Below are 24146 nucleotides of genomic sequence, written 5' to 3'. Positions count from 1 at the left end.
TTGTGCTTCGCCAATGTGACAAGGAGAAAGAATGAGAGAGAGATGTGCACCCCTCGGTAAACGCTCTCTCCGGAGTCACGAAAAGCCAGAGAGAAGTCGAGATGGAGAAAATATTGTGTATCCGAGTAGAGGGAGTCTAGATGGAGACGAAGAAACGGGTAAAAGGAACGACTCAGGAATACACTCGTTGTCTTCAACTCTAGCGATTGTCGATTTAAATGTTTACTAATAACCAGACTTGTCGCACAACCTCCCAGAAGTCAAGTTGCTTTGCATTTTTATAAGTACACGTGGAAAGAGAACGAGAAGAAGTCCCTGGGAATTATTTCCAAGAATCGACATTTCATATTCATCCAGGTCTCATCGTATTTTATAACCTCCGCCTTCCTCTCCCTCTGTTCCTTCTCGTGACCACTATATTCCGATAGATTTGAGGTGAATTTATGGATGGGAATGAGGGATTCAATAAGTACATCATAATTTATGTTCCATAATGATTCGTTTATTGCGAAATTTCACGCTGGTGATTCTCTTTTGGTTGAATTAATTTTTTTTTTCAATTATTTTCACCAATGTGGCAAAATCAGGGGTGACTTTTTCATGATTAAAACACCGGCGTTCAGGAATTTTGGACACGAATGACTAAGAGGTTTTGATGGTGATCGTGCTGACTGTCGACGTGATATGTGCGACGCGGCCTTTTTATTTATTTCCATTAAAAACATCACTCTGTTGAAACGTAAAATTAAGAAGAGTACGATGCAACAAGACGGGCAACAGAGTCTCAATTTGAATGAATGTACTTTTGAAGCCATAAAATTACTAACAAAGTTTGTTTCTCTCATTGCATTTGTTTTTTTTTTATTCGCCACTTTTGCCAGCCTCGAATCAACTATCAATACCCTTGAGACCGCGTCGACCTGTTGTATTTATTTTTCACTGATTTTTTCGTTTCCAGTTTTATTAAACATTGCAATAACAATAATAGAAGAATCGTCGGTCAGTCCTCGTCACAAATCATCATCAATTAGCACGAATTACGATTCTGATTATATAATAATAATAATGCTGTGTGTTTTTTTTTCTACTCTACATACAATACATACACTTTTGTTTTCACTTCTTTTGTGACTGGGCGTTGGACCAGCCCCCTGACTACTATTTACAAACGCATAAATAATAATATTAATCATCACTATATGTATATTTATCGATTCATATACATAATATCGAATTCATCGCTAGGGTATACGCTTTTTTCATTCTCCATTTTTCTGTTTCATAATTTGGGCTACAATCAGTTTTGGTTCGGGAATCCATACTCTCACGTACTTCATTCGTATTCGTACTGAAACGTGGATTCGATAAAAGATAAAAAGGAATTGGATAAGGGAAAGGGGTAGAGTGGATAGGGGATATTATCTCACATTCCTTTTCATCATTAAAACTCATTGAAACTGTACACTAATTTACAAGATATATTTGGAGTCTGTTTTATTGTCAGCCACAAAAAAACATTTGTGCCGTGTTGCCGTTGATAATATATTTACCCCCCCCCCCTCCCGCCCCGCTGCCCCATTCTATCAGAATGAATTACAATAAATTTACAGACACGACCTAACGGCTATCACGAAATCACACACGACCAGGAGATTTGAGCTCCGACGGTGGATGACTACCACCACTTGGATGTGGTGATTGTTGGTCCGATCTACCGGATGATGCTGTTGATGATGATGATGGTGATACACCAGATGATGCTGTCAATATAACAGGTGGACCAGAATTTGTACTACCATTTATCGTAAATGGTTTGATATTACTCGTTGCTGATGACACTGATGGTGATACAGTTGTTAAAATACCAGGAACACTTGTTGGTGGTATAACACCACCAAGACCACCCAGTGTTCTTGAATAAGTCTCTAACAATGCCATTTCACTAGATCCAAGATGTGAGGTACTGTACAAGTTTCTATAGAAATCGGGATGATGCCTGACAAATTGTGCACCAGGATGCATTGCTGGATGCAGTGGATGATGATGAGGTAGTCGACTAGCCAAGGGACTGACAATTTTACCTCCACCATTGCCACTCCCATATGGTGATCCTAAACCAGTAATTGCTGAATTTGTATTTGTTTGTTCACCATCTTTGCTAGCCATGTCAGCTAATGACCAAATTCGTGGTTTGGTCGGTCCACTTCCTGTGGACGATGCACTTGTCGATGGTGGTACATGACTTGTGCCACAACCAACACCACCGGGTGATGTACTTTCAGGTGATGGATGACTGAGTAATCTACCATGTGTAGCAGCTAAGTATGCTGGATGTTGTAGTTGAAGTGGATGCCTCGGTTCACGCTGATCAAACAGACACTCAGGACTGTCGGGTCCACTATCGGCGCGCGATTCACTCCATTCACTCTCAGTTCTACCTGGCAAACCACCGGATGCACCACCAGAACTGTGTAACAAATCTAGACGATGAGCTGGTCTCTCGCCGTCCTCACTGGAACCCGTTCCCGAGTCTTTCGAGTCTGAAAATGATAAGATTACATTCGCCTGTTACCTAGAGCTGGTGAATAAAATTAACAACAGGTGGGGAAAATTATTTTGGATGATTATGCTGATGCTCACCTAGTCGATCTTTCTCGTCTACGCTCTTTCGTCCACTATCGTCATCCTCATTATTATTATCCTCGTCCTCCACCCTGTTCCTCGGCTCCCACGTCATCTTGTTCTCCTTCTTGAGTCTTCTTCTTGCATTGGCAAACCACGTTGATACCTGGGTCAGTGTCATTTTGGTAATTATCGCCAGCATTATTTTTTCACCCTTCGTTGGATATGGATTCTTCTTGTGATCGTTCAGCCACGCTTTCAGCGTACTCGTTGTCTCCCTTGTTGCATTTTTTCGTCTAGCTCCATTCAAATCCATTCCATAACTGCAACAAAAAGAAAATTCGAACCTCACGATAAAGCTACATCAGCATAAATCCCCTTTCAATACCTACGTTTCAAAAAAAATCTATTTCCACAGATTCATTAGTTAAAAAATTGACTGGAAACTTTACCACAAAAACACTCATACTCGGCTCAACATTTCCATAATAAAAAAAAATGCCTAAATTTGAATGATGACAATGCTTTCATTCAGAAGCAATAAAAAAAACATTGAAAATCCGAAATACCCGTCGGGAAACTTATCCAATCGTGGCCTCGTTACGCCCATAGTTTAAAAAAAAAACCCTCCAACGAGGATCGAAGAGAGTAACTGGTATGTGCTTTTCCTCTACCCCAAACCCCAAGTAACTCCTACAAAGAGAAGAACAGAGGGACAGAGTAAAGCGGTGGATAGTACTTTCATCCCAACGCAGATCTCTATCTAACGGATTTAAGCTCCTTTCCTTTCCAACTCACCCTCAAGGAGGACCCACTCGTGTGCGGCTTTCACAAGAGCGAATAGGATACGCCAACATATAGAACGTCCAAGAAGAAGAGCCCCGTACCAAAACCCTCCAGGAACCCATTACTAAAAGACTAACCCTTATCAAAGATTAAACTTCGGTATAACTGCTGAATCGACGGGATTGAAATTAAATTTTCCAACTCGACTTTGTCTCCATTTCCAAACTCTCAATCTCTATTTCTTAAATTCACCTTCTACTTCCATTTACTACTATTATTCGATGAGATTTTCAGCTGTTTGAAGCCTTGACACTGTCGCAAATGCTGTCATTATTGAATTCTATCTTTCACCCCCAGCCCCCCACCCCCTCATTGTCAGGGGCCGCTGTGACGTTGTCGCTGGATAGGCAAGAGGTGTTGGCGGATATGGGCACGTGGTTCAGGGTGAAAGAGAGACGAGAAATTAATAAAACTGTCAGTTTATCCCCCTCCCTCACCGTCCCCAACCCCCTCTGCCCCCCAAGCCGAGAGACACATCGGGGACCGTGACCGGTGGATGGAGGACTATGGCAGATATGTACTGTAGGAAGTAGAGAAAAAAAAGAATATATATATATATATATGACTTACCACCCTCCCACCCTCTCATGCATGCAGGATTTCAGGCAGCTGAAACGATGCGCTAAACATTTCAATTTGGCATCAGAGAGCGCTTTCATCGTGATATATATCTCTCTTTATCTGCTTCAAACTGTCGTATACATTGTATATGCGAGAGATTTTCACGGAATTTCAAGTGAGAGAGATGAACGGACAGACGTGAATGGGTGATACGAGTGAACGAGAGTAAGTGAAGAGACACCAGTCGGGAGAAAAAAGAAAAAGGAAAGAGGGAGGGAGGGAAATGGAGAAAGTGGTGGAGCAGAAAGGAGCGGTAGAAAGAGACGAAATGGGAGCTTAATCCCCGGTATGTTTGCCAGAGGCAAATGGCGTTCTGCAGTTATTTTAAAATTCAGCCCCTGGATGAGGGATAGGTACGAGTGAGACTGCGAGAAGGGTGGAGTGGGGGAGGGAAATGGATGGATTAAAAAATCAGAGTGGAAGCTTGTTTCTCATGATAACAGGCCAGTCCGTGTGGCGCTTGAGCTTCTGCTTTTCACTGGCGTCGGAGAGCTGTCAGCGCAGGGGGTGGATAGGGTGGAGGAGTGAAAAGGACTCCAGCGGGAATTTTTCTCGCGACAACGATATCCGACGGTAGGCAAAATACACCTAGAAAAAGGTAAATTCACAGATTTTTGTGTCTTCGTATGCTCTCGGACTGTTGGATATTCGAGAATTGAATTTACATAGTTTATGTGTATACGTTATGTGGATACGAGAGGGTTTGAATATCGTGCAACCCTTTTTTCTCATGCGCGAACCGATCGCATCAACTGCTTGTTTCCATGGCGATTGCTAATCGGGCCGTACTGGAGGCAACTCCCTCTGCACAACCCCTTCTGTCCACCCTCTTTTCACACCACTATCCCACCTCTTCGTCATTTTGTATTCTACCGTGTGAACGACCGACGTCACTGCCCGTTTAACATTCTGGTTTACTTATTTCAATGGGGAAGGGGTAAAACGGTTCAAATAGATGTTTTAGGAATTCATTTTTTCGTGTTAGTAGGCTGTTGAATGCGAAATACATCGATTCTCAAAAATGATTTGAGTCTTGGACTAAGTTTATTGACTTCTTGTTGGAATAAACAAAACGGGTTAAGTCGCTATTTTACCACCAATGAATTTCTGAATTACAATTCATTTTTCATTCACCGGTAGCTTGAATCAACATAATTCCATTGAAGTTGAAAGCCACGAGAGCTACGTAGACTTGACTCTTTGATTGTGTACACATTTTCGAGCTGAGTCGATGAAATAAATAATCGTCGGCAGAAGCCGAAGCCGATTGTGAAATTAAACCATTCAACATACATTCAATATCGCCATTGACTGAATAAATTCAAAACAGGACAGCCACAATCAGTTTGTCCGCTCTCCCCCAAAATTTATCTTTTTCTACTTAAAAAATTTGCCCCATTTTCTACTGATTTGTTGAAAAAGCAAAAAAAAATACTTCGTAGCCCTATCATCTGTGCATACTGATACCGTCCGTTACATATGGGGGGAGGGGGCAGGTGTGCGAGTACTTCTTTTGGGGACTCCGCCCCTTTCTGTAACCAGCTGTAAGAGGGTAACGCAATACACAGGGTGATACACTCATTTTGACCCACCTCCCCAGGACTAAAAGCTCTTCCCCTCGCGGCTTTTACACACGCAAAGGTGCGCAGCCATTTCTACATAAAATCGTAAGCCGCCATAATAAAACTCATGTGGTGTATTCCATAATGAACAATGTTCACGCAATCCCCTGGGTCATTAGCTTCGTGTTAATGAAATGTTGAATTTTGTTTGTACCCCCTAATCCGGGTGATTAATCAGCGCAATGATTTCAGTGGCCATTGCCTATCGAGCCGAAGATAGCCGCCATCTTTATACGTTTCATCATCCACCCGAGTAATTTAATCTACCGTGAAGCCACGCCAAGCCGGATCTCCCCCCAGGTGCAACTTCTCTCTCTCTCTCACTCTCCACCCCTCGTAGTACAACCATTTTTATTTATTCAATCAAGTTCAATCGTGAAATTCCTCCAACACCTCATTATAAATTAATGACGAATAGTGTGGAGGGATACTGGGAGTGCAGTTAACACGATAGGAATACGTCTCGCGTAAATACGGATAACTCATAAATCAACCTCGATATGCTGTACAGTTTGACATGGATATAAACATTTGGATTCTCGAATGAGCAGTGCTATGCACTCGGTATCTTGTCATTTGAGTTGAGTTTAATGGTTGCGGGATGATCATGATGGCTTTACATAATTCTCGAATCAACGGTGATAAATTCACGGTTTATTTATTATTCAATTATGGATGGAAAATCAGTATTTTATTCAATCAGAATGATTGGTTAAGTATTTATTCATTTATTTGTTCATTTATTGATTCATTTATTTATTGAGGTGATGCGAACGTGTAAGTTCGAGGGAACTTTGAATTTGCGGGGAGAATAATTTTTATCTGTTGAAGATTTTGAACAAAAAATCAGTGGAATATTTTATTTTTAAATAACAAGATTTTCGGAAATTTTGGAACAGTTGAACCGTGGAAAACTGGCTCCGGTATTTTGCACAGAAAATTTTTAACAATGTGGCATTTAATGTACGGAGAATACTCTACTGATACGACAAGTCACTTGTTATTAGAAGTTTGGTGAATTATTAACGAATGGTAGACTCGAATGCGGCTCACAGAATATTTTTTAATATGTAATCAAGCATTTGAATTGCAGATGAAAATTAAGACAAATACACTATCTAATACACTGTCACTGTGTATTAATATTCAACCCTTAAGACTTTCAACTAATGGGGAAAAATGTTATGTCGACTACAATTGAAGAATCAGATACAATCGATCAGTATTTTTTAGTCGATGTGTTGATAAATATGGAGATTGTGACTCGAGGATATGCAACAAAGACAATATCGTTAGCAGAATTGAATATTTAGTTCGAGAAATTGTCTCTGGTTTCCACCTAACATTTCTCGAAATCCTCAATAGCTAATTCACATGAAGATTGAATAGGCATTGTGACTGACTAACTGCTCATGTTTACAACATTTCATAGGGAAAATTATTCAAAATGATGGATAATGACGATTCATGAATAATTTAATTTTGCGTCCACTTCTGTTGGATTTTTCACGGAATAAATAAAGAACAAAAGTGAATCTTACTCTTTTCTAAGTGTTTATAGTTAAATTGAAAAACATTTTTATGGGTTCGAATGCTGAGAAGTGTGAGGGATGATGTTTAGGTTTGATTTTAAGTATGCAGACAAAGTGGAATGAATAGGACTCTTTGAGAGCATGTGACTAGAAGGTCCAGGGTGTTGTTTCCCTTTGTAGATCTAGTTAGCTCCTCTGAGGAATCGGTATAGAGCAGATGTGTCTTCCGAGCACAATTATTTGAGTTCCATGATAAAGAAAGAAGATAGTTTAAATTACTTGAAGAATTATTATTCTTTATAACCCATTCCCAATAACTTCAAAGTTGCAACAGTGAAAATTTGCATGCAACAGGCGATTGTATTTATGAAAATTTCTGACAGGTTATAGATAGCTTTCAAGAATGGAATTTCTGATTCTTTGAGTGAATAATAGACACGTGATAAGATATTCAGATACAGTTCGTGATTCCTTAGGTAATTTTTCTGACATAGTGTAAAATTGAGGCCTTTAAAATTGACTTTCATTCTCTCGTTCTTAATTATTATTGCACCTTCAGTCTATCGAGAGGAGAATCCAGTAATAATTTGTAGGAAGAGTGCAAAAATTATATTCCAAAACGTCGTTTCCGAGCGAAGTAGAAATTACCGAATATTTTAACTTAACTAATGTGGAAATATACATTTCGAATTTTTCGTAATTCGTTTAATTTTTCTGTCCAATTCGACACATTCATTTGTATGCAGCAAAGTCATCGGTTAATACCCAACAATTTGTAGGCCCCCTGGATGTCATAACGGGATCCTATCACTGATACCAATCTTCACAAATAAAAGACGTGATTTCGAGACTTTTACTGGACAGCAAGAAAAAATCCGGGAAGAAATTTAATTTTTCACTGCAAAAGGCGGTGCAGATAATTAAATTTTACTAAATACTAAATTGCCCTCCATGACCATAAAAAATTTAGAACAATCTGATCATTCAAGCACCAACGTCAAAGCGGCCCACATAATGCCCCTAATAATCCACCAATAACGACCCCCGCAGACCCCCAACTTCACCAACAATTCAATATCCCTGAGGTATCCCTCCAAAAAATTCTCGACAACTTTTCAAATACTCCCAGACTCAAACATTAAACTAACGAGAACATCCCTGCATGTCACGGAATTGTCTCGACGCCGACATTTCTCGTCTCTCCGATGATGTACGGCCATTTAATGACCCAGTCACGGTACGGGTGGATAATGCTTTTTGCTCCAGCTGAACCATTCCACGCACCGAGGGCATCCCCCCAGGCCCAACGCCGAGACAACTTTGGGATGCAGATGACAGGCCTGCCGAATGCGTATCATTAGTCGCCTAATGACCCGACGGGTATGAGAAACAGCTCAACCAGTACAGGACACGAGGCAAATCACCGGGCCAGTAAAATAATTTATCTCGTTAGCCCAATGACTATAATTGTTATTCAACTTGCGTTGAGATGTCGCGTTGTGCGTACAAGTACACGATAACCTCATATCGAAACAATGTGCACGTGCCCACCCCCCCTTTCACCCACTCCTTGTGTCTGGTATGATCAGTTTTGTTCACTCGTCTTGTCTCATTGTCTACCCTATATGTCCCCGGAAGCAGGGCCAATCCGGCGGAAAGACAAAGCCGTTGACCCGCCACGATCCCAACGACCTCGCGTCCCGTACACATGCCAACGTTGCATTATTGCCACCATTTCTTTTTAATTCTTAACAACTTTACCCTGCTTGGTTAGCTCTACCTTCTTCATGTGGTTACAATCAATAAATTTGCCGAGCACTTACGTTGTTAACGGTCAGGAATTTACGTAACGAGTTCGTCGATCGCACACGCTAAATTCCGGATTATGTTGAGGGTATTTTTTGTTTAAAAAATTGAGAGAAGGTGAAAGAAAAAGGGGGAAAAAATGAAAACATGAGGGAATACATTATGATAATTTCAAGTTGGAAGCAGTGCACGTAATCGTTAACGCCGTGTTCTCAATTTGCAAAATTCGCTTTAGTGTAGAACAATGGGCAACATTTTCTCGGTTTTTTATTCTCCCCCTTTTTCTCAACTTTTTACTCTGGTTAATTTATTTCTACGAGCCACTACGTTATTTGAGTTCTCATGAAATAAGTACATAACAATGATACCACTGATTAGCGATGATTATTTAACTCGGTTACACGTGATGAGTGATAAACATTCATGAAGTTTAATTTTTCGAGATTTTTATGGGCTTCATTCTTATCGTGGAAATAAATTGAGTTAATTCGTTGATGAACCATTTACTAGACGTTAAGTTGAGGATTTTCATTTGAATAATTTTTAGAAGATTTAAATGTCTCGGTGATTTGAATAAAATCCATAAATTAACAACAGCGAAGGTGAAATATTGGTAATTGAATAATTCCAATTGTGGAAAGAAGTTAGATACTCATTTTAAATTCATTGTTGAAACATTAAGTGGCAATAAAATTTTTATTCTCGTTCACGTGATTTTCTCAAGATGACAAACGTCTTTTTGAATTCGAATGTAATACATAAATTGAGAATAAAGAAGGTGAAGTTTTATGGGCAGTTCAGTAGTAATTTTGAAGAGAGCAATACTACAATGACTTTCAAGATGAAAAATTGTGAACGTAGATTTTAAATGAATTTCAAACAAATTTATTTATGTATTTCTATGAATATCTATGTAATCAAGGGTGATCATAAAATTTTGGTCATGACTCACGGCTTTTAGAAGGCAAATTAAAGACTAAACTCAGTCGATTAAAACGATAAAACAGTTCCTCACCTGACGTTTAATCAACATTTCGTACTCGTCCTCGTCGAGTTGCCTAACAAATAAATTATGTGATTCAATATTCAATTATAAAATTTCGCCCGACATTCACGGGCCTATCACTCGCCCAAAGAAGTCAAATAATTCATCAAAAAATCTACGCACAAATACTCAACACTAAATGAAATCCAGGAGATCAATATTCAAAATATTTCTCGATCCCGATGATGCCTTTGGCTCACGTATTGTCTGGAAGTAGTTCGGAGTCACGTTCTTAGTATAAGTAATATTGCCACATGCTCACCCCCTCCTCCACATTCCCCTTTCCCCCGATTAAGGTAATGCGCGCGTGGGCTGAACATCATCAAGTGGGCTTGTAGCAACAACACCTTGATGGAAAATCCAACGGATTCGATAACACCGGGATGGTTTGAGAATGAAAAAGCGAGAAACATTGTGAGCAGAAATGTGACGCACTTCCGGTGTTTGCTGCTTCGTATGCAAGGAAACGATCGGGTACTACAGCTTGCTTAGCATCCATTCGGTCTAGTCCGCTGTCGTCCTGATCTTTCCCTGTGACCTCTCCCTCCCCCTGCCCCACCCCCAGCCGGAACTGCGCCAACTCCACGAAGGATTTCGCCTCCCCCCTCAATTCCGGAAACAACAAGTTCCTTCGTCACCAAAAATTCCTGATTTCTCAACAATTTCAGTTGAAATTCCAAAAAATAAAATACCACATTCATCATCTCATCATCAAATTAATTTATCACAATGACGACCTCTTCTCAACCATTTTATCCTCCTCATAATACGTATTGAGATACAATTATTGCGAGAGACATCGCCGGATAGTATGAAAGAGTGTCAGTATCGTGACACCGTGGGGTCAAGTGACGACTAATTTATTACAATGTTTATGTGTTACTCGTCAATTCTTATCACGCGATATCCGTCATTCTCCCTGACCAATAATATTCATCCAATGATACCGAATATGGTGACTGCAGAAGTTTTTGGTCCGAACGAGAAATCAAAAATATTGATAAATATCGTCACAAGAGAAACGCAATGACAAGTCGACGGATAATTTTGACCTTTAACTTCACCTCCCTGAGGAGGCTCATGATATCTGGGAAGACATTTGATAAGATTCTGAACGCACGCAGTCATCGTGTCATAGCTGTAATACTTCTAGGAAGTGACAATTTGAAATGAAATACATCTATTGAAATGATTGTTGATAGTGATCGTGTCGAATGACAGATGACTGGTTCGTTACTTTTTATTAGTCTATGCCGTTGATATGCAGTACGATAATGAGATTAACTCGTGGGTAATTGAATATACATGTGTACTCACCCATTGAAGGGATAACTGGCGAAGGCAGGATCGTAGGGTGTATAAACAGAGGGATATGGCCAGGCTGCTCCGGCCCCCAGGTTCTCCTTCAGATCGAGGCCGACGCCCTGAAAGCCCAGAAGAATAAAAAAAAACACATTAGAAGATAATTTTTGTCACATTTCCGTCACAACTCTGTCAGTTGGCCTATCGATGGTTAAATTTATCTCGTGGGAACGTTGGGTTACCCTATCGGGTCTTCAGCCCGATGAGCGATGAGGCACAAATTCCCTCCAATCGTTGTAACCCCCCTCACCCGCTTCCCCATTTACCCTTTATGATTTCTTATTACACCCCTTAAAGGATTGCTGTCTTCAGAGGTGGTTGAATGTATGAAGTATGGTGTATTGCCGTGAGGATCCAGAGTAAATCAGTGTTTACACGTTGCTATTTATCCCCGTGAAAAGCACCACCTGGTCTCGAAGTTTCATAGTCGAGACTGATCGATCATCGCTCACGGCATGTGTTATAAGACTTTTTCCGTCAAGCGTGGATGCATTGATTGTTATGATTGTGTTTCCATTGGGGATGATCAATTAGTGGAAAGTGCATTTATTCGCATTGGAAGGATTTGGTGGACAATGGGAAGAAGAAGAGAAAAGGGCCCGATGGTAAATTTCTATACGATAAACCCAATAATTCGGTAAAAGATAATTAACCGTTGTTACGCATAATGACTGACTTATTATTCTGCAAACCTCTGAACCACGCAATGACCCGTCTCCATTGTCTTCGATAAGTCATTAGGCCTGAATCTCTAATCGATTAGTAAACAAGTCCCCCCCTACCACATACAACATCCGTCTCATTTCAATGAATTTCACATTCCCTCCGACCAAAACAAACAAAAAAAAACGCGGCCTTAATTTAAATTCTACCGTTTAATTATCTCTTGTTACAAAATTCGATGACATGTATCATTGGATAACAGGGTTAAATTGGAATGTGTCACGTGTACAATACACGATGTCAGTGAGTGTCTCAGTGTCTATCGATTATCGAAGCACTATTTGCACATGTTATTTTTCTTTCCTTCTCTGAGTCTCATAAAAAATCGGGTAAAAATCAAGTACTTACTGTGGGCGTATAAAAAGGTGACTGTTCAGCTCCAAATGTTGGTAGATATGCCATACCCTCGGCTGCCGCTGCTGCTGCTGCATAAGGTGCACTGTACATTGACAATGCAGCTGGTGCAATACCATTGAGACGTTGATAACCACTGAGTAATGTTTGTTCATACTGACAAGAGCATATTGTTTGACCTGTTCTTGGATCATTGAACAATGGTCTACCAGTATCACAGCATCTTGTACCTGGTCCTGGACCACCACTGGCACTGGATGGTGGTGGATGCGGTAATGATGGACTTACCGATGTTGTTGGACTACCCGGTGGTCTAACAATTGCACTAGTTACAGCCATTCTTGTACTCGGTATTGGGGTTGTCAGTGAATGATTGCCACTGGCTGCTGCTGCTGCTGCTGCTATGCTCAGTATTGGCACAGTTGGTGACGGTGAGGATGAAACGAGTGCGGCGCTTACTGTCACAGGACACTGAAAAAAATAAACGTAAGAAAATAAATAAATACCGAAAATTCAATTGAAATGATGTATTTAAATTTAACATTCACCGATCAGATGTATTCAGCAATTAAAGACTCCTAAACAAAAGAATAATTCTCATTCGAAGATTTTACGATGGAGATAAAGGATGTGGCGAAGAGTGAAGGAGGCAGTGAGGGTCTTGAGATTGGAATCTCATCGGTGGAACGCCAAAAAGGACAGCTGGCTACTCCTTTACGGTATCAAGAGGAGCTACAGCCGCTGACGAAATAGTATTCTCGAGTTCCTCGCTTCCAATAGACACCCAGAACGTCAACTCACCGGGGAAATAAAAGCCAATGGCGATGGGTAAGGCATGGGGAATTCTCATTAATTCCATATCAAACACCATGGCTAAATAGATTAGTGGCTCGAGTGCCCCTCCTGTTTTGGGACCTAAACAAACGCACCCATATAACCGAGGTGTCTACACTACCCCTCTTTTATTCTCCATTCTCTCCTCTTTTTCATCCCTCCTTCACCTTGTGCTCCCTTCATTCAAAAAATCGTCGTTTTGTTTTCTCCTCTACCCATCCATATCCCTCTATTTTACCGTACTATATGCGCACCAACGATTCAAACACATTCTCATCCCCTCACGTTTCATTGTTAATCTCACAATTTCAATAGTTTTCCCCGCAATTCGAGTCACGTTAATGCGCGTGTCGTTTCACTAAAAAATTTCAAGGGCCAACTGTCAAGCCCCCCCTACTATCCAAACAATTACTATTATCATATTATTCTGAATACCACAATACGTCGGGTAAATGCCTAGATAAACGTGTTAACTCGCGCACTACCATAACTGCAGTATCACGCCCGTTGAGTGAGTGAAATTTCCGTCTAAATTCAACTGCGAGAAGGGGCTGAGGGGGTTGGCTCGAAATTCTTCTCCTATTCTCGTCTATGTATGTTGCGATCACTCATACACGTGTAAAATTCACCCGTACCGGGGTTGCTTTGGGTTGGTATATCGTTGGTAACCTATCGTCATACAGCTTTGCGCATGCTCGTATAAGACAACCAGTCCACACGAGCGAGCACGGAACTTGTATGATTATCGTTGGCGCCTTGTTGCGTGGTTTCACCCAACACCCAATGTATTTGTCCATTCTCTGGTACCCAATACATTGTCACAACGAAATATTGTCACCAGAACAGTGGTACTCAATCGTCGTTCAGGGGCAATTGTCAGAACAAAATTTGGCGGCTGAGAAAATAGTGGATTAGGTCATTAGGCTGTAGAAGTGTCTTTTATGTCACTGCGGCTGACACGGAGAGAAAAATTATTTGAAAATTACGCGCCCGTTCCGGAGCCTGTCAGTCAAAACAGTATTCGGTAAAAATGGCGAGAAATTGGGGTAAGAATTTGGAAAATTAAGGGCGTTACTCCGATCGCTTCATTCTGTCGGGTTTCTCAATCCGCGCGATCCACATAAGCTGTCGTGCCGTCAAATATTCTGGTGTTCAGGTATGATTTTATCACAACTGAGCTCATTCAAATCGCGTGGAATTTTTAATCTTCAAATCTGCATTGATTTCGGCATTTTTAATGGACTTGCAATGTTTCAATATGTAACATATTCATGATATAACGCTAAACGATAAAGATAAATGTTAATTCATGCGAGTCCCGTGAGGCGCAAATAATCTGAGATTTAAGCTCTTGGAAATCGTTGATTTATGTCAATAAAATATGACCCGCATAGCGTTTTTAGAATCGCACGATATTGAATTTAAGACCCTAACAATTATTCGTTCAAAATGACGTAGAAGGAACTTTTAGTAAACTATTTCTCTCGCCCCTGTAAATTGCCGACCATTCTGGATTACCCTTTGGGCCGCAAAACCCCGACAAATATCCTTCCTCAAGGATTCGGGAGGAATCACGAGAACAGGTGAGGAAATTCTTATTCTTCAGCTATTTCTGCGTGAACACCTCTCATCGACTGGTCCCCACGTGGTATGAGGGTTAAACGACGAAGCGTGTTGCGAGTGACCCCCGTAGGCCATAATTCAAGGGAGGCCCCGTCCCTCTTGTGGGCCACTGGCGGAAGAAGGACAGGCAGCCGTGGTCGGGGCCCACTCTGAGTTACACCTCGCGATTTCATCGTTTGTGGCTCTCGTCGTCGTTAAATTTTTAAACGGCCACGGCACTCTGTTCAACCCTCCCTCTTTTCTCACTCCTCAAGCCAACAATATCTCTCACTCGTTGTCCCTGTATTCCCCTTTTCGCCAATGTTGTTCTTCTCTCACCTCTTCTCCTGTATGGCAAGAAGATCCAACTGAATGTATATATATAGTATTAAAGAAGAAGCTGGGAAGAGGCGAATGAAAAAGCGGACAGTTCACGCTGCCGTCTACAAGATACCAGGTACAGATGGTAGCCGCCGATTGAACGTGCGCCGTGATCGTTATTTCTTTGAGACTTCTTCTACACAAATGTACAGAAACGTTCAACCACAGGTGCACACTTGTGTGGTATTTCATTTGGAATTGTCAAACCACCGGGGGCGGGGAGAGAATTGAATGTTGCGATTGGAGTTATTATTTTTTTTTTCTCTGGTGAACACAATTTTCACGAATTGCCTCGGGAAGTTATTCTTAATTATTCATCGAGCATTGATTCATTGATCTTATTTAATTATTTAATTTTATGGAATGCACGGTTCACGCTCACGGAAAGTTCTGTAATTTTTTTTTAACGTCGAGGACTTTTTCTTGAAAGTTCAATAAAAAAGTGCGAAACTGTTCTTTAATTTTTACCGAATATTGTTTTGATTGGCGAATTATGAAACAGTCACGTAATTAAAAAAAAAATTCTGTCCGTGCCTTTGATTTAAATTTTTATTTTTATTCAGCGTGCGTTGTGCCCCGTCGAATCAGTCTTTCAGGTAATTTATTTATTCCCATATATTCATTAAAATTAAAAGCCCTCTCTGAACGTGACCAGAAAAAAATGAAAAAATGAAAAAACACTCGCACATCTGCCTCGCTGATAAGATTCAAATGATTGAGAAATGTTGAAGTGTACAGGGCTGCTCTGAGAAATTATTCGCGATAATAATATTCTAACGAGGGACTGCCTGTTTCAGATATATCGAACGCATTTAGCACACCGTACTTGCTTATTTGTTTCAGCCAGCTACAACTAATTGCCGATTCCCCGTATAACGTATGTACCCGAACGATGGATAACTGAATACCCATAACTCATCTCATAGAATTGGAGAATGTCGACGTCTCCAGGAGCAGCTGCGGGCGCCAACGCCGATTGTGTACTGGCATTTCATCGGTAAATATAACCACTCGGTCAGTATTAAATTAAATCACCGGGAAAAGTTATTATCCGAAGAGTTATACTGTTGCGCTATGAATGTGATAGGCTGACGTATCGTTGAATTTCATCTCTGATGGCCGATCTCGTGAGCTTTTATCGTCGCGAATAAAGCCTTTTTAACTGTGAGGTAGAAGTGAAAATAATCGTAAGACACGAGCAAGGTCGGCCAGTTGGTGACTTTCTTGGGAAAAGAGAACGTTGGATGGTACGAGGGGCGCAAAAGGGGACAAAACGATCTTGCGAACCAACTTGCGGGACCAGTATACTTATCCAAAAGGGGGTGGGGAAGGGAGGGGAGAAGAGATACCACGATTGCTCTGTGTTGTTTATAAGTGCGTTTTACACTGTGATTCGCACTCTCAGCTTCGCATGTTTTTTTTTTAAATTTTATTTTATCGAGAGAAAAAAATTCAAGCAATGCCCAGTGACTTTAACGGCAGACCAAGTACTGGTATCGATTTATATAATTTCTGGCTGAATATCTTCGCCGAAGGAGAGAATATCGGTAATGGGGAGGGGGTGGAAGTTGAGGGGAGGGGATATTTTATCCTGTACACACAGATGCGCTTGTGTTTACAGTGAGAGCATTTGTCACGCGTGTCCAGCAACTTCTAAAAGGTGAAACAGTGAATTGCGGTTCGGGGGTTGGGGAGGGGACGGGGTGAGATATTTTCAGAGACACCCGGTGTCTCTCACCCATATTTCGTTCATCACATTTTTTTTTTTCACATTTTCCTTTATGTGTGCCGATGATGCCCTCTTTGCAACGAGGCCCAACGCGAACAAATATTGACTCCTGACCAGATTGATGGACCTTCGTGTGTACTTAGGCGGTAAGCGGTACTTACTTATGTTCCCACACGCATCGTGCGCACTCTCGTTCCGCCCTTATGCCCCTGGTGGAGGTGCTACGGGTAAAAGCCGATTTTTCTGCCTCTATCGTTTACGGTTTTTCTGAGTTTGCCCTTTACCTTTGACTTTAGTTTCACGTCTGTCTCCTCTGTGCAGTGATAAACGTCACCGAATGGTTAAATATTTATTCACCCGATGGAATCCCTCAAAATCGCTTGGGTCTGATGGAACGAAAATGTCGGATAAACAACCGCAATCGGTGATTTATATCTTCATGGTGGTAGTTCAATTATTCCCGGCAAAAAGGATTTGAATAACGGTGTGAATTAAAAACTTTCACGGAAGAAATTTCGAGTGATAATGTTAGCTTTGTTCGGTTAGAAAATTCAAAGATCATGGGATATGATTACCAAAATTATTCCCAAGGTTTTAAGGTATAATTAGTTGATTGATTAATTGATTCACTTTTGTAATCGGTAAGTCAACTCGACGTCCGTTTCTACTGAATATTTTTCTTCGTGTACTCCAGGGTTGCCTCCACTTTTCAATGATAATGCATTAAAATTTGTGAACGACTGATTCTCAAAAATTTTAATGTTCTATTATTCCAATTTTCACCAGTGACTTTCTAACAACGTACTCGGACGATTTTTGGCTGGTCGTGCGGTCGTAAATCTCTTTCAATTCACCTGTCCATGTTTCGTGTAATAGAACATTTGTATTTAAGTAACCGTACATCCTCGACACTCCACATTGTTGTAACTGCCACACAACGACCAATTACACTGAGAGATTTAATAACGAGAAAAGGAGAAAAAAAATATAAACAGCGATATGATAGTATCTCAATGAACGTTTGAATGAACTAAACCGACAATATATTATACACTGGTAACGCAACGGTTGTTATATCCAACTTGTGTGTTATGTGCCCCGTCATCCGACTCCGTCGTTTCCTCGTAACCTCTACACAAAATGAGACTACACAGAGAGAGATTACAACAAAGTAAACGTTAACGACAGTGAGTTTGTAACGAAGACAGACGTATTTATCGAGAGCGCGACACAGGTCCTTACATCCGGCGTTTGTTCAAGGCGCCTTATACGAATGAGGGAGTGAATTTCAATTCTAAGAAGCGAAATCAGTGATGCGAAACCCAGAAGAATTTGTTTCATTTTTTTCCCTCTCCCGGGCGATTTTTTTTTTTCGAAACCGAGACAGAAACAATTTTACGTTCATCAGTGGGTGGAAAGGGGTGGACGACATCGAGGGGACAACGAAATACGACGACCGGAAGCTGTCCAGGGAATCTGTTGGCTTGCGATGTGCGTTGACAGATTGAGAGTTTACGACGAAATTTTTCGTCGTGAGAGGGAAAAAAATATTTGAAAAAAAAATGAATAAAAGACGGGAAAAAGGAGAATTTGATGTGAGAAAGAGGTCTGGAGATTGCAACGAGGGCGGATCTGAGTCAGCGTTGCACATCGCTGAGAGAGGAAAGAGGAAGTGAGGAGAGGGAACACCGAAAACGATTCCTCGAGCAATTCCTAACGTGACTGTCGAGTCAGCGGTATAACTAGAGAAACGCTAAACTGAGTGTATGAGATACGTATCAGTGAGAATGTATATGCGAAGAAGAGGGTGCTAACACAGCAATAATATGCCATTCATAATTTTTTTTTTTTTCTACCTCAGCCCCGTCAATGAGTCTCTCGTGGCACTGGACTCTTTCGTGCGCTTCTCGTTTTACAAACGCACAGACACATTCAATGGCATTCACCTCTTATGTCGATTTTTCTATGCACATTGAGGGCTTTGCTTGTGCAGAGACACTCCATGTGTTAGGAACACATTTACATTGTGACGTCATGGATTATTATTGCTGGAGTCGCAATGGAATGCGTCCGGTTAATTTTAATGAGCGAATAAACGCGACAGGGGAGGGAGATATTTCAGCGAAATTTGAATAAAAAATAGTCGACGAGTGATTGAAATAAGGGATGTCATTTTATTTTTCACTTTTCAATGGTTTTTGAATACACGTACGATATATCGGGAGCCGATGATAATGGGAGAGCCGGAGAGAAAAAAGCCGTTTGAATAAACGAGACATTCCACCTACCGGTTTCGGTTGCGCACCATGTGAGCAATTCATTAGCATTTTCAGACGTATTTTAATTCAACATATTCTTACATGACTCTAATGTGCAAAGGAAACTTATCGCTGGTTATCATTCAATACATGAAGACTGGGTTGTTCATTAAAATGAAAATATTTATGGGAATTATGGTGGATTATGAACATGTTGAAGCTGACTTTCTAAATACACCAACAAATTCATTACCAAAATAAACTTGTGTCTGTTTTCTGGTTCACGAAGACAGGGAGACAGAGTTATCTCAATTAGGATGACTGACATAGGAGATTATCCGTGGGTTAGAGAGACTAAATTTACACCGAGTTTCTCTTTGAAATTCGCATTTAAAAATTCAAATGAAGGATGAAAACTCACATTCACTGATATTTTTTGAAAAATTCTGATATTGTCGGAAGGAAAAATTGGCGACGGAGAGAAACATTCGATAAAAATCACGCCCTTCCCCTGCGATAGTAAAAAAATTTACGGAACTGTTATAAAATTATTTCCGCACATACCCTAATTTTTATCTGACTTATCACTGAAAAATTATGATACGATCCTGCAAAATTTCCCGGTCAATTTCATAATCGGTGAGTGAACTGAGTAATTTTTACTGAATATTTTTCTCTCGTGCAATTCTGTCTGAACAGAACTAAAATTTTTCTCGAAAATATAGATTGCGATTTTTCCGCCAACTTTTACTAGAATTTTTCTAGAAAATTTTCCATCGGATATTGGAAGGAAAAAACTGTTCTAAAGAGGCTAACTCGCCATAAACTAAACTCGATTCCCAACAAACGTTTTAATGCGTTACCGAGGCGACGGTTGAGTATCTTGCATCATCAGGTTAACCAGTCGTCGTATTAATGAAAACTAATAAACAGAGTAATTCTGTAACAAATACATTTACGATGGGAAACAACGTCATAAAAATATCGATTTGATGTGACAAGTGATCCTCAGAGTGTCAGATATTCCTTAACAGTAAATCTAAAGTGCAAGGATGAGGATGAATACTGCACATGTGTGACGATTATGGAGGCCACGTGTTCTCTACCCTCATCAGTGTTACCAACGTAATTCATTCGTTATTCATCGCAATAGCACCGCCATTATTACTTGAAAATATCCTCGTTTGGCAATAATAATCGAGCCAATAAGTGCCAATAATTAATGTCACCGACGAGTTTATCGTCACGCGATTGCACAAACACTCAAAGCACCTTGTCGGTTTCATTAGTGAACGGTAAAAATAAAAAGTTTATTTATTGATGGACCCTGACGATCAGTACAACACTGGCATTTCAACGATACCCAAAACAACCAGTTAGGCCTACTATAAAATCGAGATATTGCTGGCAAGTTTGTCTCGTGTAATTATTTATTGAATCAACACGTTAAAAAAATATATTAAAAATGTTGTGGATTTGATCTAAACTGTCGAGGTACACGAGCAACGACAACGCATTTGTTTTTGAGCCCCAAACGAATCAGACATCTCCAGGTACTGCTGGAGAAGTTTGTTATCGCGATGAACACGAGGCTGGAACACACGCAGAACCCAAACTAACACGTTTATTCGATCAAGCCAAACCTCCACCCAACTTGACTAGTTGATTTTTTAGCATGAAATCAAACAACACTCAACGCCGCTTCTATTCCTTTGAATTTTATCATCATTTTTATATTTTTTTTTACCGTTTTCCATTTTTTTATCGCCTCCCTCTCGTGTTTATTGTTAAACCCTCCCCCCCTTCATCCCACCCCCTTTTCAACACTCATTTATTTAATGAATTCCCCTCGGGCATCAACGCACGTAACGCAATCGGTGTACGATCTGTCGGACCGACATAATTTTCACTCGAGAATTCCCCGCACTATCTCTAATTAAATAACTGAATTTATATCATTGTACTGTTGAATTTATTCGACTCCACATGTGCCTTTTGACATTATTTACTGTCCGAAAAATGTCGTGACATTAATCGGCAAGAGAGGGGGAGGGAGGGAGGAAGGGGGTTTATCAGCGCCTATGACAAACACCAGAATCAATTCTCCGATAAACCGAACATTCAAATATTTTACACTCCTGTACCATTGAATTGAGCAATAATAAATATTTAATATCCGGTAGTTATAACTTGAACTCATTGACCATTGAACTAGAAAATAATAAACCGATAATTGTGATATGTTCGTACCCTGAATAACAATTTAGAAAGTAATATTTTTTCGATTATTCTATCATCTCACTAATCAGTTTTTCGTACGGATTCTCACCTGCAAGTTTGGTGATCCTCTGTAGGAGAACTGTGACATGATGTGTCGGCCACGTAGGGCCGCCGATCGTCAAGATCCGCTACGCTAGCATTGTGTTCGTGATCACCTGCTATCACAGTCACTGATAACTCACAACAAAAAGATAATCGATAAATCACGTCACTAAAACTCGTCAGCGACGAGAATTTTCTTCTCCCTTATATTCCGAAAATAAAATGAAAAACCAAAAAATAAAAAAAAAATTCAGTTGCAGTTGTTAAACTCGTCGTTCACATAAAATCCAATGAGGCAAATCACATGGGCAAATCCAAAAAAACATGAAAAATAATCACCAATCACTGTCACTGTTTTAAGCCGAGAAAAATTGAAAAATCCGTCGAGGTCGAGTGCGTGGGAGACGGCGTGTGTTTTCCCTCGATGAAAACTACCAAACTGACTTCTCCGTGAAAAGAACTGTCGACAAGGGGTCTCTCACACACAGTGTCCCTGTGCCTCTTCCCCCCACTCTTCTCCGGGGAAAAGAAAAAAAAATTTTCTCACTCTAGTGGTAACAGTCACTTCACTCTGACAGCCCGGCTGTCGTACACCAGCGTGTTGAACAAGGGGTGGGATCTGTTATTGGTCCGACACTTTGTATTGTAACAATGACAATACTCGAATATCACTCGATCATCATCGATTATTTTTGCCAATTGCTATCAAATTTTTAACAAATTTTTAATAAATTTTTTTTACCCTTTTAGTTGCAAGGGTGCACTATTAACGGGGGAGAAAAAGTTTCTGTCCGAAGAATTCACGGTACTATGTGGCGGGCACTCTGTTGTGCGGCTGTTCTCGCTCTACCCCTGGTTGATCCGATCGACGCGCCAGCTATGATCGGTCGCGACTATCCACACACAAGCGAATCGTCGTTTCTTTTCGACGGGGGAATCGCACAGTTTGCTCACTCCCCCCTCTCGCCCCGCGCGTATCCCATCATCCACACAGTAAGACAGAGAGAGAGTGAGAGGGAGAGTGGGTATTTGTGAAGTAGGTGGGAGAGTTTGAGCGGAGCGAGCGAGGCGGCGCACAGTTACGGTATTGTGAACGGGGTGGGGAAGAAATCCGTGAGCGAGGAGGGAGGGGGGGGAGTGGGAATTCTCTCGCGCAGTAAAAGGGGGGAAAAGAGATGAAGAGTGTGAGTGAGAGTGAGCGAGAGAATGGAGGAGTGGAGTGTGCAATGGGCTTACGAGGAGGCGCGGTGTGGAAAAGAGGATGAGGTGGAGGAAGAAGAGGCGGGTGGAAACCCGGGTGGGACAGTACCAAGGGTATTGCGAATGAGAGGGAAAATACTGGAGGGAGATGGAGATATGATGAAGAAATGAGTGTCCGAGTTGCTGAGGAAAGATGTTGAATACACGTTTGTGCTCCTTCAAACAGCTCTAATGCTCCTTAAATTTTTTTATTTCAACTCTTTGTTCGTCAAGTTCTCGGTCTTTTGCACTCCATTTTGATAAATCATTTGGCACTCGGGTTGTTGGTCCCACGCGGTAATACAAATGACCGTCGGTAACTCAGGAACTTTGTTGATGATGTTATAGTCACCCCTCCGAGCCTCCACCCCCCCGGCCCCGTCGAGACCTTTCGATTGGAGTTTTGAAATTGGGTGAGAAGCACGGGAGCTCGCGCTCACTCGTAGACTCTCGTGGAGGGCGCCAAGTACAAACTGACTTGGGAGTAAAGTCTCGTAGATGAGGAGCAGGCGTTCGACTGCGGTGCGCCGTGTAACGCGGTGGCACTTCTTCTGTCTCACTCGCGTTTTACCCCGGTGTATATACTCTCCCACCGAAAAGGGGTTGGATAAAACTAGAAGGGGGGGGGTGGGTCGCTCAGCGATGGCGGGAGAGAGGGAGAAGGGTAACGTTCTCTCTTTCGCGTTCCGGCGTTCGGGCTTTTTTTTTTTCCAGTCGTTTCCCGGAGCGACGGACGACGATAGCACACAGTCCGCGAAGACCGGCGAGAGGGCGAGTGAGAGAGAGGTGATTGCGCACATGCAATAGGTGTAGCACCGTGTGGAGGTCCAGTGGTTTTGGTTTCGTAGTCGTTGAATTTTCCGAGGGTCTACAAACACAAACATTCAACCTCCGGTGGTGACCTCCGAGGGGGCCAACACATGCGCCGTTTATTTATCAACCAAAGGTGTATGTCTCCGTATATCCTTTGGTAACATGTATGTGTATAAAGGTACGTAAAGAGCGGACGAGAGAATGAGGGAGGATGTGAGAAGAGTGAGAGAGTGAGTGAGCGAATGAGGGGGGTGAAGAGGGTGAGGACAGAAACGACAGTCTCTTGCCTCGTGCCAGTCTCTTGTCTTGTCGCGTCCTCCTGCCACTGTGCACTCTTCGCCCACCCTCGGTGGCGAGGAGGAGGGTGGGGGCGAGGGGGTAGAGTACCCTCTTGTACAATCCAACAACTCCAAAGAGGTAAGGCACAAGCACAAG

The 24146-nt window shown here is 41.4% G+C and overlaps 1 protein-coding gene across 3 annotated transcripts; it reads right to left on the bottom strand.

Moving 5' to 3' along the window:
• Positions 1-480: 480 nt before the first annotated feature.
• On the bottom strand, positions 481-22557 carry LOC135167748 (Iroquois homeobox protein 6a). 3 transcript variants are annotated; one of them, XM_064131263.1, is made up of 5 exons: positions 21667-22557; positions 12528-13004; positions 11412-11518; positions 2641-2945; positions 481-2540 (listed from the first exon to the last, which is right to left on the bottom strand). In XM_064131263.1, exons 1-5 carry the CDS (start codon positions 21703-21705, stop codon positions 1636-1638), a joined length of 1833 nt encoding a protein of 610 aa, XP_063987333.1. In that variant the 5' UTR covers positions 21706-22557; the 3' UTR covers positions 481-1635. The 3 variants fall into 3 exon arrangements, with proteins under 3 accessions (XP_063987333.1, XP_063987332.1, XP_063987334.1); XM_064131262.1 differs by lacking the exon at positions 21667-22557 and adding an exon at positions 19591-19938; XM_064131264.1 differs by lacking the exon at positions 21667-22557 and adding an exon at positions 13082-14618.
• Between the last annotated feature and the right edge of the window lie 1589 nt (positions 22558-24146).

The sequence above is a fragment of the Diachasmimorpha longicaudata genome, chromosome 11 (assembly GCF_034640455.1).
Source record: "Diachasmimorpha longicaudata isolate KC_UGA_2023 chromosome 11, iyDiaLong2, whole genome shotgun sequence".
NCBI lineage: Eukaryota > Metazoa > Arthropoda > Insecta > Hymenoptera > Braconidae > Diachasmimorpha > Diachasmimorpha longicaudata.
The sequence above is the reverse complement of the archived record's forward strand: the minus strand, read 5'-3'. Positions and strand labels throughout refer to the sequence as shown.

Coding starts and splice junctions, on each gene's coding strand:
- LOC135167748 (XM_064131262.1), bottom strand. CDS start 19,665: ATGTCAGTCATCCTAATTGAGATAACTCTGTCTCCCTGTCTTCGTGAA. Junction 11,519..12,527: donor CACCTTTTTATACGCCCACA/GTAAGTACTTGA, acceptor CTGGGCTTTCAG/GGCGTCGGCCTCGATCTGAA. Junction 2,946..11,411: donor GCCAGTTATCCCTTCAATGG/GTGAGTACACAT, acceptor TTTTTGTTGCAG/TTATGGAATGGATTTGAATG.